At 33.6% G+C, this 19,689-nt stretch overlaps 1 protein-coding gene across 1 annotated transcript; it reads left to right on the top strand.

The window, feature by feature from the left end:
• Positions 1-14,036: 14,036 nt before the first annotated feature.
• Positions 14,037-18,048, top strand: LOC114263681 (uncharacterized). The gene is made up of 5 exons (XM_082868509.1): positions 14,037-14,140; positions 14,237-14,342; positions 17,520-17,590; positions 17,700-17,773; positions 17,875-18,048. Exons 1-5 carry the CDS (start codon positions 14,117-14,119, stop codon positions 17,912-17,914), a joined length of 315 nt encoding a protein of 104 aa, XP_082724635.1. The 5' UTR covers positions 14,037-14,116; the 3' UTR covers positions 17,915-18,048.
• Positions 18,049-19,689: the final 1,641 nt, after the last annotated feature.

Raw genomic sequence — 19,689 nt, 5'->3', positions numbered from 1 at the left:
TTTAAGGAAACTTCACTAATATACCATTTCCATGGAGCTTGCTTTGGCTTCAATTTCTCATTTACTTGATAATAGTTTTGAGCAACCAAATATACTACGTGAATCACAACGCGGCATAGAACGCGTTACCATTTAGACCCGCTAACTTTGGCGCATGGGTCCTACCTAAAAATTAGACCAAAGTTAAGGAAAAATCTAATTTTTCCAAAACATTTCTAACAATCCCCCACATGAATGGAATTTGCTGACAACGGAAACACAACAATATGCAAAATTTGTCGAAAGAGTATAAGTCGAAAATATCTTGCATCAGGATAGATAGCTTTCGGCCTTGAACCTTTCCTAGTGATAACTTATCAAACTTGCTAGCTAACAAATGGACACGATGCCTTGAATTGTTCAGCCGTTTGTGTAAACCAATACAATAGATTTCACACAAAATATCTTCTGACATATCGTGGTTCTCACGGCTGTGTTCATTTTGGCCTTGAATGTTCCTGGTTGTTCATGAGTGCTTCTAGAGAATTTAGCCTCTTCAAAGAACCGACCTCAGTTCGACACTCATATAGGTGATTCTTATTGTGAGTATCTCTTATACTCGTCTTGATTTTTATGCCTAAATCAAGATATAAGTAATCATTAAAAGCAAAGCTTATCTTTAAACCCCTATATATAACATATGTTGCAGATATCACTTTCACCATAGAAATTGGTAGGGATCCCTTGGTGATTTCTAGTGAGCCACACATAACTTAGTTGTCCCTTTGAACTTAGTTCTTGGGATCTCCAGTCATTTAAGTAGGATTACCATTATGATAACTCTTATGTAATAGGCTTTAATCTCATCCCCTTCGATGAACTATACGCTTGCTCTTTAGTCAAACCTGTTGTTAACGGATCCGTAATATTCTCTTTAAATTTTATATAATCTATTGAGATTATTCTATTTGAGAGCAATTACCTTACGGTATTATGTCGACAATGAATGTGTCGTGACTTACCATTATACATATGACTCTGTACCCCGCATATTACAGATTGACTATCATAATGAATGCAAATAGCTGCCACAAGTTTTGGCTACATTGGAATGTCTTCTAAGAACTAGCGAAACCATTCTGCTTCTTCTCTTGTTTTGTCTAAAACAATGAACTCAAATTCCATTATGGATCGTGCGACGCACGTTTGTTTCGTGGATTTCCAAGAAACAACAGCGCCACCTAGAGTAAAGACATATCTACTAGTGGATTTTGAATCTTTAGTATCTGATATCTAATTTGCATCACAATAGCCTTCCAATACTACAGGATATCAAGTACAATTCAAACCATAATCACAGGTAAATCTTAGATATCTAAGAACCCGCATGATCGCTTTCCAATGGTCTTCTCCGGGGTTACTAGTGTACCTATTCAATTTACTAACAACATAAGCTATATCAGGACAAGTGCAATTCATTAGCGGTATTAGGCTTCCAATGATTTGGGAGTATTTTAGCTGAGACACAGCATCATCTTTATTTTTTGATAAATCAAGACTGATGTCTACAGGTGTTCTAGCTATATTCATATCATCCTTGATATATTTACTAAGAATTTTCTCAATATAATGAGATTAAGATAATGCATACCCATTAGATGTTTTAGTAATTTTCATTTCTAATATAACATCTACGACCCCCATATCTTTCATATCAAATATTTTGTTCAGCATTTACTTAGTTGATTTGATCATGTTTTGACTGCTTCCAATGATAAGCATGTCATCCACATAAAGACAAACGATGACATAACCTTTGTCAGTGTTTTTAACATAGATACACTAATCACATTCGTTTATCTTAATCCCATTAGTAAGCATAGTATGATCAAATTTTTCATGTCATTACTTAGGTGCTTGTTTTAATCCATAAAGAGATTTTACAAGCCGACAAACTTTCTATTCTTACCCTGGCACTACAACCCCTTCGGGTTGCTCCATATAGATTTCTTCATTTAGATCACCATTTAAGAAAGCTGTCTTGACATCCATTTGATGTATCTTTAGATTATACAACACTGCTATAACAATAAGCATGTGGATAGATGTTATTCTTGTCACAGGGAAATATGTGTCAAAATAATCCAGACCTTCCTTTTGTCTGTAATCTTTTACCACAAGTCTTGCTTTATACTTGTCTATTGAATCATCTGTTTTCATTTTTCTCTTGAATATCCATTTATATCCAAGAGGTTTAGAACCAGATAGAAGATCCACCAATTCCCAAGTATGATTTTGCATAATAAATTCAATTTTATTATTAACAACGTCTTTCCACAAAGGTGCTTCAGGACATATCATTACTTCCTTAAAGCTTTGAGATTCATTTTCTAACAGGTATGTCAGAAAATTTGGACCAAAAGATTTTGATGTTCTTGCTCTCTTACTTCGTCTTGGTTCATCATCAGTTAAATCCTGTTGGTTGAGACCTTTACTAGTCTCTTGTGTTTGATTGTCATTAGTCTCTTGACTTTGTGTACAATCATAAGTTCTTTTATGTGAACTTAATTCCTGTTCTTTCTTGTAAGGAAAAACATGTTCAAAAAATACAGTATTTCTTGACTCTATAATAATGTTCACATGTATATCAGGTATTTCTGATTTATAAGTCAAAAACCGATATGCACTACTATTCTGAGCATAACCAACAAAAACACAATCCACAGTTTTTGGTCCTATCTTAGTCTTTTTTGGAATAGGAACTTCTACTTTTGCCAAACAACCCAACACTTTTAAGTATTTGTAGGAAGGCGGTCGACCTTTCCATAATTCATAAGGAGTGTTGTTGGTTTTCTTGTGGGGTATTCTGTTAAGAACATAATTAGCAGACAAAATTGTTTCCCCCTACAAGTTCTGCGGTAAGCCTAAACTTAGTAACATGGCATTTATCATTTCTTTAAGGGTTCTATTCTTTCTTTCAGTAATTCCACTTTGCTGTGGAGAATAGAGTGCTGTAGTTTGGTGAATAATGCCATGTTGTGCACAAAATTCATTTAAAAGTGCATCATATTCACCACCCCTATCACTTCTAACCATTTTAATGGTTTTCCCAAGTTGATTTTCAACTTCAGTTTTGTAGAGTTTAAACATTTCCAAGGCATCATTTTTACTTCTAAGTAAATATACATAACAATATCTTGTGCAATCATCGATACATGTTATGAAATACTTTTTGCCTTCTCTAATTTGAACAAATTTAAGATCACAAACATCAGCATGAATTAATTCTAGAGGTTCGGTTTTTCTTTCAACCGATTTAAATGGAACCTTAGTTAGTTTCGCTTCTATACAAATCTCACATTTGTGATTAAAATTAATTTCAAACTTTGGTATATAATCCAAAGCAATTAATCTACATAAAGCATCAAAATTTACATGTCCTAATATACCATGCCATAAATTTGACTCAAGAATATAAGCAAAAGATGTCTTATTTTTATTAACAGAAAGTTTTGGTACAACAGTCATTACATTCAACTTGAAGAGACCATCACTCATGTATCCCTTACCAACATACATACCACTCTTTGTTAATACAAATTTATCAGACTCAAATATATGTCTAAAACCATTTTTACTTAACAAAAAATCAGAAACTAAATTCTTCCGGATGTCTGGTACATGCAGCACGTTGTTGAGGGTAAGTTCATTCCCCAATGTCATCTTCAAGATTACATTTCCTTATCCAGCCACAATAGAAGTAGAAGAATTTTTCATGAAAAGTTGTTCACCATTTGCAGCCTCATTGTAAATAGTGAACATCTTCTTGTCCACACAAATGTCACGAGTTGCCCCAGTGTCAACTCACCATTCCTTGGGATTTTTAACCAAATTAGCCTCAGACACCACAGCATAGAGATTGATTTCATTTACCCTGTCAGAGATGTAATCAAATTTTGTCACATTGGCTTAATTGGTAATCTTCTTACTTGTACTTCCACGATCCTTCTTAGGGCGGCCGCAATTAGAAGCTCGATATCCGATCTTGCCACAATTATTGCATTTTCCTTCGAACTTCTTATTGCCATTGTTGTCGCCTTGTTTAGGGCTATCTCCAGCAAACTTCCTATTTTTATTATGTGGTTTGGACACTTATTCAACCACATTAGCCTTGGAGTCAATGAGATTTTTACCATTCATTTTTTCAGCCTTACGGTTATCCTCCTCAATTCTTAATCTTACAATTAATCCATCTATTGTCATCTCTTTGTGTTTATGTTTTAAATAATTTTTGAAATCTTTCTAAACCGATGGTAATTTTTCCACTAACCCAGCGACTTGGAAAGACTCGCTTAAAGACATACCCTCAGCATGAATATCATGCAAAATTAATTGAAAACTTTGAACTTGAGAAATTACCATTTGGGAGTCTACCATAACAAAGTTCATGAAATTTACCGACAATAAATTTCTTTGTGCCACCATCCTTTGTCTTGTATTTTTTCTCCAAAGAATCCCACAATTCTTTTGCTGTTTCAGAGGGCTATAAACATTATATAGAATGTTGTCAAGGCTATTGAGGATGTAGTTTCTGCACAAAAAATCAGAATGTTTCCAAGTATCTATAGCGGCAACAACTTGCCGATCACTTTCATCCTTTTTTAGTACTGGAGCCTCTTCATGGAGAAATCGGGCCAGATTTAGAGTTATAAGATAGAACAGCATTTTCTGCTGCCATCTCTTAAACTTGGTGTCGTTAAATTTTTCTAGTTTTTCTCCATGATTTATTGAAACTTGAACATGGTTCTGGATAGAGACCGAAGTCGTTGTAACAATTGGAGTACTACTTTCAGTTGCAATAGCCATAATATCTGATTACAAAAATCAAAAAAATCAAAACACAAATTAATTTTCTAGTTACTTAAACCAGAAAATAAATTATAACACAAAATAATTTTACTTTTCTAATTACTAAAACCAAAAAAATAAAATATCACACAATTATTTTCTGTAACACTACTACACAAATTAATATTCTGAAATTGTTAATGACAAACAGTATATTACTACTATTTGTCAAAGAAAATAAACAGTGTATTACTACTATTTATCAAACAGTATATGACTACTATTTGTATTTTCCAACCAGAATACCACTTTGTAAAAGCACATAAAATTAATACAATGAAGACACAGAAAATAGGTCTGTCTTAAGATTGTTGGACAATCTTCAAAGTATTCAAAGAATTAAAGGAAAGAGAGAAATTGCATGATTACAAAAATCAAACTGAAATAAAAATAAAATAAAATAACAGATTCTTATTTTGTTACAAAAATAAAATCAGAATCTGATAAAAATAAAATAAAACAGAAAGTAAATTAATTATTTACTTTATTAATTTATAGAACAAATTTTTGATCAAGTCTAGTGTTTAATACTGTGTCCTTAAGGCAAATTCGTCCTCTCCATGGTGCTTTCAGATTGTGGATGACTATCTCCCAGGATAAAATGATCAAATAGTGAATAGTAGCAGCACTACAAACTATTCACACAACGAACATACTTTGTGTTTACACTCTTTCTCACAAGAAAATAATACAGCAAAATGGAGAGAGATCAATAGCAGAATTTAGGATGAAAAATTAAGTTAAAAACCAAATGAGGGACTTATCTATTTATAGGTGCAAAGGTGGTTGTTCGGTTTGAATCCAACAGGTAGCAGATCTGTTTAAACAGGTACTGTACCTAGTCGGTACTGTTTAAACAGATACAACCTGTTCAGTTTGAATTTTGAACAGATAACTGAATTTATTCGGTTTATATTGAACATATATGGACCTATTTAGGTGTAGGAATAATCTGGACACCATTTCGGAATTGTTTTCAAAATTTAAATTCAAAAAAGGTAAGAATTTAATTTTAGAAAAATAAAAATCCAAAATGTTTTTGGCCGAAAAAGATAAGTATTGGGCCGGACAAACCCAACCCAACCTCACATATACACCCGCGCCCAACTCAGCATGCCCTACTGACCGGACAGACGGCGGCGCGCGCGGGTGTGTTTATTTTAGGTCCAATGCGTCTAGCCCACTTTGTCCATAACCTCACCCTTCCACAAAACTTGGGTGCCCCTTGGGGCCCTCTCCAAGTTGCAAACCCATGCCTTATAAACCCACAAAAGTTTGCCCACCAAACCAATGTGGGACAAATCTTTAATTCAAACTTTTAAGGAAACTTCACTAATGTGCCATTTCCATGGAGCTCACTTTGGCATCAATTTCTCATTCACCCAATAATGGTTTTGAGCAACCAAATATACTACGTGAATCACAACGTGGCATAGAATGCATTACCACTTAGACCCGTTAACTTTGGTGCATGGGTCCAGCCTAAAAATTAGACTAAAGTTGAGAAAAAATCTAATTTTTCCAAAACCATTTCTAACAGTACCTTCCTTATCCATTCTATTCTTAAATATTTTTAGTTTATCCCCTTTTAAGTCCTACAATCTCGCCCTATGACGCCCACCATCCTTCCTAGCTTGGTATTGCCCTTTAAAACATAAATTTAATACCAAAATCCTCTGTTGAGAGGTCAGGCTCTCTCCAGAAATCACCTTGCAATCATTGCATTTTAGACGGTCCACTTTTCTTACTAAGAAGTAATCTATTTGACTCTTAACTGACCCACTCTTAAAACTTATCAAATGCTCCCCCATTTTCTTATACATAGTATTAGTCACCACCAAGTTAGAAGCCAACACAAAATCTAAGATACTTTCTCTAGCCTCATTTCTGTCACCAAAACCGTATCTACCATATACCCTTTCATAGCTTAGTTTATCTATGCCTACATGACCATTAAAATCTCCACCTATAACCTGGTTCTCTTCTACTAGTATCTCCTGTAAGATCTCATCTATTTGCTCCCAAAAATCCCTCTTTGTGTGATAATCTAATTCTACTTGAGGGGCATATGTACTAATAACGTTCACTATATTCTCTCAAATAACTAGTTTAACTAACATAATCCTATCCCCTTTCCTAATGACCTCCACTACATTCTCGAAATTATGATTCCTAACACATTCCTGCGTCTATCCTTACCACTATAATACAATTTAAAACCAGTATCCTCAATTTCCCTAGCTTTCTCACCGATCCACTTAGTTTCTTGTACGTAAGATATACTAACTGTCACGACCAAAACCTGGTACCCAAAGATTCGGCGTCGCAACTGGATGCCAATAAAGTAATTCTGAAATTTTCTGTAGTAGTAACGCAACGGATAAATTAAATAAATTAAAATAATATGATTGGGTACCAAATGTTCATTAAAAGGAAACAAACATAGTCATTTGGACTTTATTGTATTACATGAGTCCGATAAAAAAGTCTTTTAAAAAATAAAAACAACACAGCGATTCATTTCCCATCTTGATCCCGCTAAACCTCGTCATCTGAAAGGGGTAACAGCTATAAACACATAGCAGAGTGAGAAATATTATACTGTAAGTGTAGGGGTACAAAATAGCCATGGATAGTTATTTAAGCTAAAACATTGACATAATTGAATTGAATAACAAATTAACTAAGTGGCAGAAACAGAAATAAATAACTATAACCATGGTACAAAACAGAACAGAACAGGGGTCACTAGAGTGACAATCAGAACAGGGGTCAGTGGATCCATGACAAACAGGGCACCACAAAGTGATCAAACAGGGGCCAATAGTTATTTAAGTCCCTCAAAGCGTGAGACTCTCGTGGTGGTACTTACAAAACATAATTGTTTATAAGGTTATAGTCAAATATTCTTTAAAATATAAACAAACATATCCATGAGTTTCATTTTAAGCAAATAGAGTTCATAAAAGAATCCACGTAATTGGAATATTAATATAATTTATAAAACATAACTTGTATAAAATAAATTATAGTGAGTCAAAACATACGTAAACTATATTATGGTAACTCAAGACATATTTAAAACATATTATGCTAGCTCAAGGTATAATATAACTCACCTTAAATTAATTTCTTATTCTTTCTTTCCACTACTCAAAGATTCTTCACTCATGCCGTCCTCCTTTTCTACTTTCTTTTTCTTTTCTATTGCCCTTAACATGCCAATTGTAAGAACCCTCACCTCCGATTACTGCTAAACTGTGACTGAGTATGATAAGTAACTGATTAGGAGGAAATCCTAAACTGATTGCATGAGTAAGTTGTTTGGTTGCATTTCTATCTGTTTATCAATTGATTGATCTGTTCATGTTTAAGTTCGAACTTTTGCCCATTTTTCACCGCACCCAGGTATCGATTCGGCACTCCTTGCTCACTTTTCGAAACACCTGGAGGTAGGCACAATGCATCACTTGAGGGGAACGACCTAACATTTAAACGATTCAAAGCACGGTTCATTGTCATAAGGGATCAGAACGGATTTTTTCCATATTGGTTGTCGGCTACCTAACACACAACCCTCTTTTTTTACCCGGACTTGAGACCGGCGAAGTTATTAACAACCCCGACGAAGTTTTGTTTGCAATTTTCAAATTTATTAAACCTTCTCATTTGAATAATAATTATAAAAAAAAAAAACACTTTTTAAGTTGTTATAAAATTAAGCCCTCGTTTAGCATGAGACTTTTTTAAGATTAGCGTTAATTTAGTCAAAAAAAGATAAAACAAACTAAAAATATTTAAATCATAATTATTTTATTTTTTCTCTCACAAAATTTAAGAAAGTGAAAAAAATCCAACCTATTTTTAGCCTCAAGTTAAAATAGCCAAACAATTAAAAAGTCAAAAAGTTAACTTACTTTTCAAACGAAGCCAAATGACTTTCGTACAAAACTAAAACCAAAAAAAACATTTATATTGATAGGGGAAAAAAAAAAAAAGCTTTATATTTTTTGGTTGGGCTAAAAATAAGAAATTGAATAGATTTTTGTATTAAAAAAAAAAAACTTTTTTGTTTAGTTATCCGTAGGGAAAGAAATGAATATATGAAAGTAATTTTTATTTTTCTCAAAGCATTTTTTTTTCTTTTCTCCCCATAACTCACATTGTTTTTTTAAACCCTCATTTCATAAGGAAATTAGTCTAACATCTCTCTCTCTAACTTTTGATAATAATAGAGGTCTACAAAAAAATTTATGTTAGATAAAGTCCCTCACATCCTTTACTTCTATTTTATTCAAAAAAAATACCTACTTTACCCACACTTTTTTTTTTTCTTTCTCTACATATTTGGGTCACTCTTATCTTTCTCATCCATCTCTTTGATCTCACTCTTTCTAAATCCTAAAACCCAATTCCACTATCTCTTCATTCTCCGACACTGCCATCTCCGCCTCTTTCTAATCTAACGGCCACTTCATCGTCGCTACCGGCTCCTACTCTAGTATCGTCTTTCCATTTTTCTTTTTTCTTCTCTCTCTCTGTACATATTTGGATCTCTCCACCACTTCACAATGTTCTATTCCCAAACCCTAGAACCCAAATCCATCATCTCCTTATTCTTTGCCATCGCCACCTCCGTTTCCTTTCGCTTCAACAATCGCTTCATTACCGCCGACCTTGTCAATGTCTTCAATGCTAAGTTCTGAACCCCCCTTGGCTACATTCGTAACCACGTCTACCCCGTTTGCATTGTCCATTACCATGATGATTGGTCTTTGATCTTTTTGTTGAAAAACAAAAGGTGGGTGATCAAAAAAATAATAAATTCACGAATCCGGAGGAATTAGAGGACCTACTAAAATTTCTCTAGAACTATATAGAGAAATTTCACTAGACCTATACCATAAATTTCATTAGACTTATACTAGAGAAATTTCACTAGACCTATACCATAAATTTCATTAGACTTATACTAGAGAATTTGGAAGATTTACTATAATTTCTTTGGACTTATACTAGGTAGAATCTGAATTTTTCTTCATAGAGAAATTTGTGTAAAAGTTGTCTAAAATTTCACTCGGCCTATACTAGATAAATTTATTCGTGAAGTTAATTTTTTTTGAAATTTCACTCGACGTGTACCAGAGAAATTTCAAATATAATTTCACTGGACCTATATCTGAAATTTCTCTATCATGTTGATCTTCTTTGGCCATCACACACTTACAATATGAAGCTTCATTAGACCTGCATTTGAAATTTCTCTATCATGTTGATTTTCTTTAAAATTTCTCTGCAAATATAGTCAGAGAAATTGACTTGCATATTGATTTTCTCTTAAATTTCTCTATAAATGTAGTTAGAGAAATTTACTTGCATGTTAATTTTCTCTAACACATTTGACTTTCTTTTAAATTTCTCTGCAAATGTAGTCAAAGAAATTTACTTGTTGATTTTCTCTAACACATTTGACTTTCTTTGTAAATGTAATCAAAGAAATTTACTTTCATATTAATTTCTAACTCAGTGAAATTTTGTCAAAAAAAAATTTTTCTTTTGAATTTCATATCTTCATAGATTTTGTTTGATAGATCTCGATGAGAGTATTCAAAAAAATATAATTTCTATTAAAAATGGACATCTAAATAAAAAATTATTAAAATTTTAAGTTTTGAAAATTTTCAAAAAAAAAAGAAGATGCTAGACTAAATGTAAAATGTAAAAATATTTTAGTCTGACAATTTTGAAGGGAAGAGGAGCCTATTTTTTTAAGGACACGAGGTAATATGGAAGTTTGTGTTATTTATCTCCTAAAATTGTAAATTTATAATAGGGATAATTACATTTTATCCCCCTGTAGTTTAACGCTTTTTCACATTACCCCCTTGACGTCTATAAATATACTCATAAATACCCTGTGATTTTGACTAAAGTACAAAAGTGACAGGGCGCGGCGGAATGATAGAAAAGACTAGAATACCTCTAGATATTTATAGTGTTTACATGCTACAATCCCTTCAGTTGTTTGACTACGATTTTCAGAGATAGAGAGAGAAAGAGAGAGAGAGATACACATGGGTTAGGGTTTCAAAGGATTTACAAAGAATCTTCTTTTCAAAATTTTACTCCAAGTAACAATCAACAAACCCTACAAAAAATCTGTTTTGTGTGACTATTTGCTGGTTTGATTGTGATTTTCTAAATTTATTGTATAATATGTTTAGAAAATGACTTGTTTGGTGGTTGAGGTTTTCAAAAAAATTTAAAAAGGGCTTTATTGGTAGGGTTTTTGTTTTACGATGTATGTTTGTTGGCTTGTTGTTACTTTTTTGTTAAGGTTGTTGTCTTATTGTTGGTTTTTTTGGTAGAGTTTGTATTTTGATGCATGACTATGATATTTGTGCATAGAGGTGGGGTTCATAGTGGTCCCCTAACTGTTTGTTATGTAGATCTAGAATAACAAATTAGGGGTTTTTTTTTTTTGATGCAACAATGGCCACAAATTTGGGGTTTTGTTGATTTTGATGCATGACTATGATTTTTGTGGACCTCTAACTGTTTTTTGTGAGACAATATGTCTGTTTAGTGTTAGTTTATTTATTTTATTTTTTTTATGTATTCTTTTTTTCTTTTGTGTGTTGTAATGTTGAGGCACTGATTTGTTTATGTATTATTTTTGTCTTTTGTGTCTTGGATGATTAATTAGGGTGAGGTGATGGCAACAGAGTTTAGTGTTGAGTTACATCATGGAAGTTACTTTACTAAGCCTCCAAATAGAGTGTATAACGAAGGGAAAGTTAATTACTTTCAGTATTTTGATCCAATAGGGTTGGGTTTTTTGATTTTCAGAAGTTGTACTTGAGCCTCGGTTATCCCTCTACTTGCCAACTATATTATAGAGTTCCTGGGGAAATACTGGACATTGGTCTTAGGGAGATGAAGTCAAATAGGGATGTAATTGATATGTTATTCCATTATATGAGTCTGAATGTGGTTGCCTTGTATGTGGAGAAAGGTCATAAGGCACTTCAGGTCTTAGGTCCAAATGGGAAAGTTATAAAAGGGCCACAAATTCCACAAATAGAAGTACAAATAGAATTGGATGAAAAATGGATAAATGGGCCTGAAATGGAAGAAAATGAATGGGGAAATGGGACTAAAATTTAAGAAGAATAGGGAGATGATAAGGAAATGAATGATTGTGATGGTAGTGATAGCGCAGATCCAAAGTGGATAAATGATAAGTTAGACAATAGTGAAGATGAAGATATATTTGCTTATGTTGATAAAGATGTGAGGGTAGAATCAAATATGGGTGTTGAGACAAATGTAAAAAATGAACCAAATGCTTCAGGTTCTAATGAATGGTATTCAGATCAAGATTTTGAGATGCATACTTTGTATGGATCATCAGATGAGAAGGAAATGGATGATAGGTTTGCAGAATTTAATGAGGATGTGGATATGGTAAAACTTGAACTCAAAGTGGGGATGAGATTTAAGAATGCACAAGTTTTTAGGAATGCATTGAAGGAATGGCAAGTGTAACAGGGATATGATTTGAAGTGGGTCAGAAATGAAAATAAGAGGATTACTGAAGTGTGTAAACAAGAGTGTGGGTTTAAAATTCATGTATCCTCAATGCAAAATGAAAGCACATTTCAGATCAAAAGCTTAAAACCACTTCATTCATGTAGTAGGACTTATGGCAACCATCTAGTTACCTCAAGGTATTTATCACAAAAATATCTTGAAAGATTGAGAAATTCTCCTAACATAGAGATCTCAGCCATGCAAAAGGACATTCATAGAGAACTAATGGTTGATGTAAGTAAGAGTCAAGTGTATAGAGCAAAAAGAAAAGCAAAGGAAACAATTGAAAGGGATTTGAGGAAGCAGTATGGTAGACTATGGGATTATTGTGAGACAGTCAAATAGCATAATCCAAACAGTTGTTTAGTGATTAAATTGGACAGACCTATAGTTGATGAAGATGATGATGAAGTAGAAAGGCCTGATAGACAACTTACACCTATTTTAAGAGGTTGTATATCAGACTAGATGCACAGAAACAAGGTTTTATACAAGGTTACAGGCCTGTTGTTGGGTTGGATGGTTGTTTTTTGAAGAGCATATATGGGGGCCAGCTTTTAGCAGCCATTGGTGTTGATGGGAATGACAACATGTTTCCCATTGCCATTGTTGCAGTGGAGGCTGAATGCAAGGATTCATGGGTATGGTTTCTGACCCAATTAGTAGAGGACATAAGAGCTGGCAGTGACATTAGGTGGACATGCATTTCAGATAGACAAAAAGGATCGGTACACACCTTTACACAGATTTTGCCTAATGTTGAACATAGGTATTGCTTGAGGCACTTCTACACCAACTTCAAACAGAAGTTCAGAGGAAAAGAGTTTAAGGAATTGATGTGGAAAGCTGAAAAGGCTGGGACAAAAAGGGAGTTTGATTATCACATGAAGAAGTTAGGGGAATTGGACAAAGAAAACAAGCCAAATAAGTGGTTGATGCAAGAGAATCCTGAAACATAGACCAGGTCTTACTTCAGCACGAGATCCAAGCGTGATATTCGAGTGAATAATCTTAGTGAGTCTTTCAACAAGTACATTTTGCCAACAAGGGATAAACCAATCATCTCAATGATGGAGTGGATTAGGAGGAAATTGATGAACAAAATAAAAGTGAAGAAAAATGGAATGGAAAAACACGGTGGCTCTATTTGTCCAATTGTGTAACAAAAATGAGAGTCAAACAAAGAGGATGCTAGGAATTGCTTTCCTAGCTTTGCATGTGAGTTAAAGTTTGAAGTGGATTGTTATGATACAACTCAACTAGTGGACTTGAGGGCAAGAACATGTGGGTGTAGGGATTTGGATCTAACAGGTATACCTTGTAAATAGGGCTGCAAACGAACCAAGCTGTTCGCGAATAGCCTCGAGCTCGGCTCAATTAGGCGCGGCTCGTGCTCGGTTCAGTTGCTTAATAAACGAGCTCGAGCTAGAAATTTAGGCTCATTTTCTTAACGAGCCGAGCCCGAGCTTGGTAAGGCTCGGCTCGGTTGGGCTCGCAAGCCTAGGTATATATATATATGTGTGTTATGAAATTAGGGTTTCAATCGTCAAATCTTTTTCTCTGGAAGCTGCTGTGGTTTTCTCTCACTCTAAAAAAAACGTTGTTTTCATCCAAGCTTTTCCTGATTCGAATAACTATGAGAGATTGTTCTACAACCTTTGTATGATACTCCTTCTTCCTTATTTTCTTATTTTTCATCTCTATTTCAAGAGATTTGGTCTCATCTCATCTCTCTGCAAACAAATTTTGGGGCTAGGGTCACAACATCGAATCGAACGAACAACTGTGCCGAATATCAATGTTTCTTTGTTTTGGTAAAGATTTGGGACTAGAAGATAAAATTTTCTCTTCAATCCTTTGTGGTAAGTTTTCTATTCCTTACTTTTGTTCTTCAATCTTAGGGTTAGTTTTCTTCTTCTTCTTCTTGAGATTGAACAAACCTCTTTATTTTGAATTTTTTTTTTTTTTTTTTGAGAAATTGGAACACATAAATAAATCTGCAGAATGTGTGCTCTGTTTTTTTTTTTTTAATCCATTTTTTGAATCTTTGGTCTATTTTTTTTTTATACTTTGATGCAATGTTGTTGCTATTTTTTTGCTTACTTTGATGCAATGTTGCTGCTGGGTATGGCACTTATATTGGAAATAATCATCAATTAGTGTACCTTTATATTGCTGCTGGGTATGGCACTTATGGCAATGTTACAGAATTTCATACATGAATTTCCCAGGCACTTATATTGGAAATAAACATCAAGTTTGACTTGTTTCATAGATGTACCTTTCTTTCCTTTATTTTGATTTCAATGTTTCAATGTACCTTTCCTGAGATTGTTCTTCTTCTTCTTCTTTATTTTGAAAGAAAGATTTCAAAATCTGCTGCTGAATTTCTTTGATCCCTTATTCTCTTCCTTCAATAATGGCTTCATTGAAAACACTCTCATTCTCCAACATGACAACCTCCTGCCTATATTAAATCATTCCTCCAGGGACAAATTGTGAATACAAATTCGAAGAGCATTGTGATAAAGTACTTGAAATTAACACAAATAATTATGCTGCAAGGCAGTTTCCTATTTCTAGTCCATTGGATTTAAACTGGTGATTATGTCCTTTGTTCAGTACGGGATTATATGTGATAAAGGGAATAAAAAACCAATATTAATTAATAAGAAAGTCCAAGTGTTGTAAAATAATTATGAATATAAATTGGATAGACAAGCATGTTTAATAAATAATGATAATAATTAGCACAAACCAATCAGTAATTTATAGCAATACAACCATTATAGTAGTCTCCATGTTTAATAAATTCAGTAGCGGCTTCTTCTTTTTCTTCTTGAGATTGTTTTGTTTTTTGAAAGTATCTCATTATTTTGATTTCAATGTACCTTTCTTTCCTTTTATTTTAGTTTTCTTTCCTTTTGTAGCAATATTAATTACATTTTTTAAGCCTCATATTTTGAAATTATTTTCCCCCGCTTCTAGATATGTCAAATAGACAACTTCATCTCACTTCTCCAGAACAAGATTCGTGTACACCAATTTCTTCATTCGAAGAGTCATCCGTTAGTCCACTCATAGATAATTCTATTAATGATGTTGTGAATAATGTTGATGCTGATGTTGAGGTTGATGTTGATGATATGATTGAAATAGAGGACAATGAAAGAGACAATGAAGAAGCTGTAAATGACAAAAACCCATTTGAAAAAAAGTCTAGAAAAGGACATCCCAAGCTTGAAAAGAATTTACTGAAGTAGTCCTTCCAAATGGTACAAAGAAGGCTCAATATCAATATTGCAAAACACAATTTGCAATTCATGCAACTGGTGCTACAACTCAACTTCTGAGGCATTTGAAGAAAAATTGTGTGGCACGTAAACTTGCAAAAAAGAAGCAAAAGGTTTTATCATTTTCTACAATTGGATCTGATAGTGTGACCAATGCTTCTACCTTCACGTATGATCATGCGAAGGTAGGGGAAGCTGCCTCTCACATGATACTTTATCATGAGTATCCTTCTATGAAAATAGAGCATGTTTTGTTTAACAAGTTTATGAGGATCGCTACCTCATATTAGCAAAAGATTAGTCATACAACAGCAAAAAATGACTGTGAATCAACCTATGACATTCAAAAGAAGAAGTTAAAAGCATTGATGAAGAATGTTAATAGAATCAATATCACAATAGATTTGTGGAAGTCGGGGCAAAAAATCCAATATATGGTCATTACGGCTCATTTTGTGGATGATAACTGGCAATTACAAAAGCGTGTCCTCAACTTTTGTAATGTACCACTTCCACACACCGGTGTTATCATTGCTGATGCCCTTCACAAATGTTTAGTTGAATGGGGAATTGAAAACAAGGTGGCTATTATTACAGTTGATAATGCTTCATACAATAACATTGCTTTGAGGGTCTTAAAAGAAAACTTTGCCATGAAGAAGAAATTACCATTAGCCGGAAAAAATTTTCACGTTCGTTGTTGTGCACATATCCTCAATATCATGGTGGAATATGGCCTTAGTGGAATTGGAGATATTGTTGATGGTGTTCGTGAAGGTGTGAAGTATTTGGTTGCATCAAAAGCTCATCTTCTTCAATTTAATGAAATTGTTAAGCAGTTGCAATTACCTTCAAAGAAATTGATTTTGGATTGTCCTACATGATGGAATGGAGCATATATGATGATGGCTACTGCATTGGAGTTTAAATATGTCTTCCCTAAGTACCAAGAGAGGTTTTTGGGTTTTATTTATGTGGCTAGCCTTAAAGATTGGATAAAAGTTGAGAATGAGTGTCAATTTTTGGCAATTTTCAACGAAGCCACAAATATCATTTCTGGAAGTGACTATCTAACTTCTAATTTGTTCCTTACAGAGGTGTGGAGAATAAAATAGATATTGAATGAGCAATTAGTGGATGACAATGAATATATTTGAGCAATGACTTTGAAGATGAAGGTCAAATTTAACAAGTATTGGGGTGAATGCAATTTATTGATGGCTATGGCTACTATTTTAGATCCAAGATACAAAATGATACTTATTGATTTTTGTTTTCTAGAGATCTACCTAGAAGCTGAAGCTACTAGAAACATCTCTATGGTTCGTGAGGCTCTATATGAGCTTTACAATGAGTATGTTTCTATTCACACCTCATCAAATATTGAGAAAAGTTTTTTGCACAACACACGAGGAACTGGTTCAAGTAGTTCTATGCAAGGTGTGGGAAAATATTTTGTAACTGGAAAATCGAAATTTGAATCTTTCATTAGAAAAGCTGACACCATTCAACCTATGAAATCTGACTTGGACATTTATTTAAAATAAGGTGTTTATATTTGTAACGAAGATTTAGATTCCTATTTTGATGCATTAGAGTGGTGGAAAGTGAATAATCTGAAGTTTTGTATATTGTCTAAAATGGTGTGTGATATATTATCGGTTCCTATCACATCAGTAGCTTCAGAGTCTACATTTAGTGCTGGTGCCAGAGTCATTGATCCTTATCGTGCATCATTGTCAACAGAAACTGTCCAAATATTGTTGTGTGGAGTTAATTGGGTACGTGCCTTACATGGACTGAAAAAGACACCGGATGTAAGTATAATCTTTTATCCTATATAATTAAAGTCCATTCTAATAATCAATTTATGTGAAAAGTAGAAGAAAAAATAGATGAAATCAATTTTTTTGCTTCTTTTCATAGGCTGGCGAGCCATCTTTTAAAGAGATTTTACTGCCTCAATGGTTTCTTTCTTGTAATTATGACATCTTAACAAGGTATGTTTAATCTTTATAATTTTTTTCATTAAATGCAAGAGTTATTCATGATAATTATTTTAAGATTTTACACTAATATTAATCTTTATCAAATGAACCAGATTTTTGAGAAGTGTAGTGCAAATGAACCAGATTTTTTGAGCTTTATCAACAAAGTTGAAGGAAACTTTTGGAACTTTTGGAACTTGATTCCAGTGAAGACATCATCAGACAGTTTCAGTTTCTCTTTTTGCTTATTAAGAGAAACTTTAAAGACTCTTGTTCTTTTTTTAAGTAATTTAATTTTATATTTTTGAGTTGGGATATGGAAGTTCTATGTTTTGATTAGTTTGGTTTTAAAGTTTGAATGGTCTATTTGCAGATTGCTATAATAGTTATTGCAATTGAATGGTCTGTTTGCATATTGTGCTGTTTATATTATTGATTTATTGTTGCATTAGGATGTTTTATTTGATTTTCAAGATTGGCAGATTTTTTTGGGCTGTTGTTATTGATTTATTGTTGCATTAGGATGTATCAATTGTTGCATTAGGATGTTTTATTTGATTTTCAAGATTGACAAATTTGTTTGGGCTGTTGTTATTGATTTATTGTTGCATTAGGATGTTTTATTTTTGGCTCTGTTCATAGCTTAATTTGTTTGTGTTCGAGCTCGAGCTCGTTCATTTGTAAACGAGCTATGTCGAGCCGAGCTCGAGCTTTATAAATATTTAGCACTCGAGCTCGAGCCGAGCCCGAACATTATCAAATTCTATCGAGCCGAGCTCGAGCTTCGTAGAACTCGACTTGGCTCGGCTCATTTGCAGCTCTACTTGTAAACATGCCATGAGTTGTACATACCTTACTAGGGAGAAACCTGAAGCTTATGTGCATAATTACTTTAGCAAGGAGACATATTTGAGGACATATTCTTTCATGATAAATCATGTGCCAGGGAAACATGATTGGATTGAGACTAGATATGATGCCATAGCCCTTCCTTACTATAGAAAACCAACAAGGAGGCCTAGAAAAAAGAGGAAGAAAGTTGTTGATGAGGCCAAGAATGTACAGAGGGTGTCAAGGAAGTACAAAACAGTGTAATGTGCAAAGTGTATGGGTTTTGGACACAACAGAAGATCATGCAAATGTCTAATACACAAGAAATCCACAATGTTCAAGATGAGGGGTAGACCAACCACCAGTTCCAGAAAATCTACAAGTCAACCAAGCAAGGTAAATTCATTTCAATTTCAGTAATTTCATTTGATGTATTTCAATTTGAATTGAATTGTTATTGTAGTTCTCAAATGCTTCATCTCAATAAGCTACAAGACACACATCTTCATCCCAACTATCTGCCACTCATGTTGTTTTATCCCAACAAGCTGCTAGTACCCATCCTTCTTCATCCCAACCAGCTGTCATTACTCCATCACAACCAACAATGCCTTGTGGAGCAAGTGCAAGTACAAGTGGATTTGCAGCAGCTGGAATGAATTGAAACAAAATAAGTTTTTTGTAATTAAAATGTTGTTGACTTGTTGGAATGTTATTGAATTGTACTCATAGCACCTGTTCTTTTTGTTTAGGGTTTAGATTGTTATCTTTTGTTGGAACGCACAAGTTTTTGTAATTGATATATTAGAATGTTGTTGACATTAAAACAGGTTTTGTAATTCAATTATTGACATGTTGGTCTTAGGGAGCAGGTTTTGTAAACATATATTGATATATTGATACTTAATGAACATGCTTCACATGTTAGAATATTATACATGTTTTGTAATTGAATTGTTGAACTGTTGGTCTTAGACAGTCAAACAGCATAATCCTTCAAAAATATATTTCATTTATAGAAAAAATAATCTTCAATATTACATATCTTCCTTCATCATATCAGGTTACATAACACTTTTTTTTTTTCTTTTTTTTTT

The sequence above is a fragment of the Camellia sinensis genome, chromosome 5 (genome assembly GCF_055761805.1).
Source record: "Camellia sinensis isolate YWXY chromosome 5, ASM5576180v1, whole genome shotgun sequence".
Lineage (NCBI taxonomy): Eukaryota > Viridiplantae > Streptophyta > Magnoliopsida > Ericales > Theaceae > Camellia > Camellia sinensis.
This window is presented reverse-complemented; position numbering and strand designations above follow the sequence as displayed.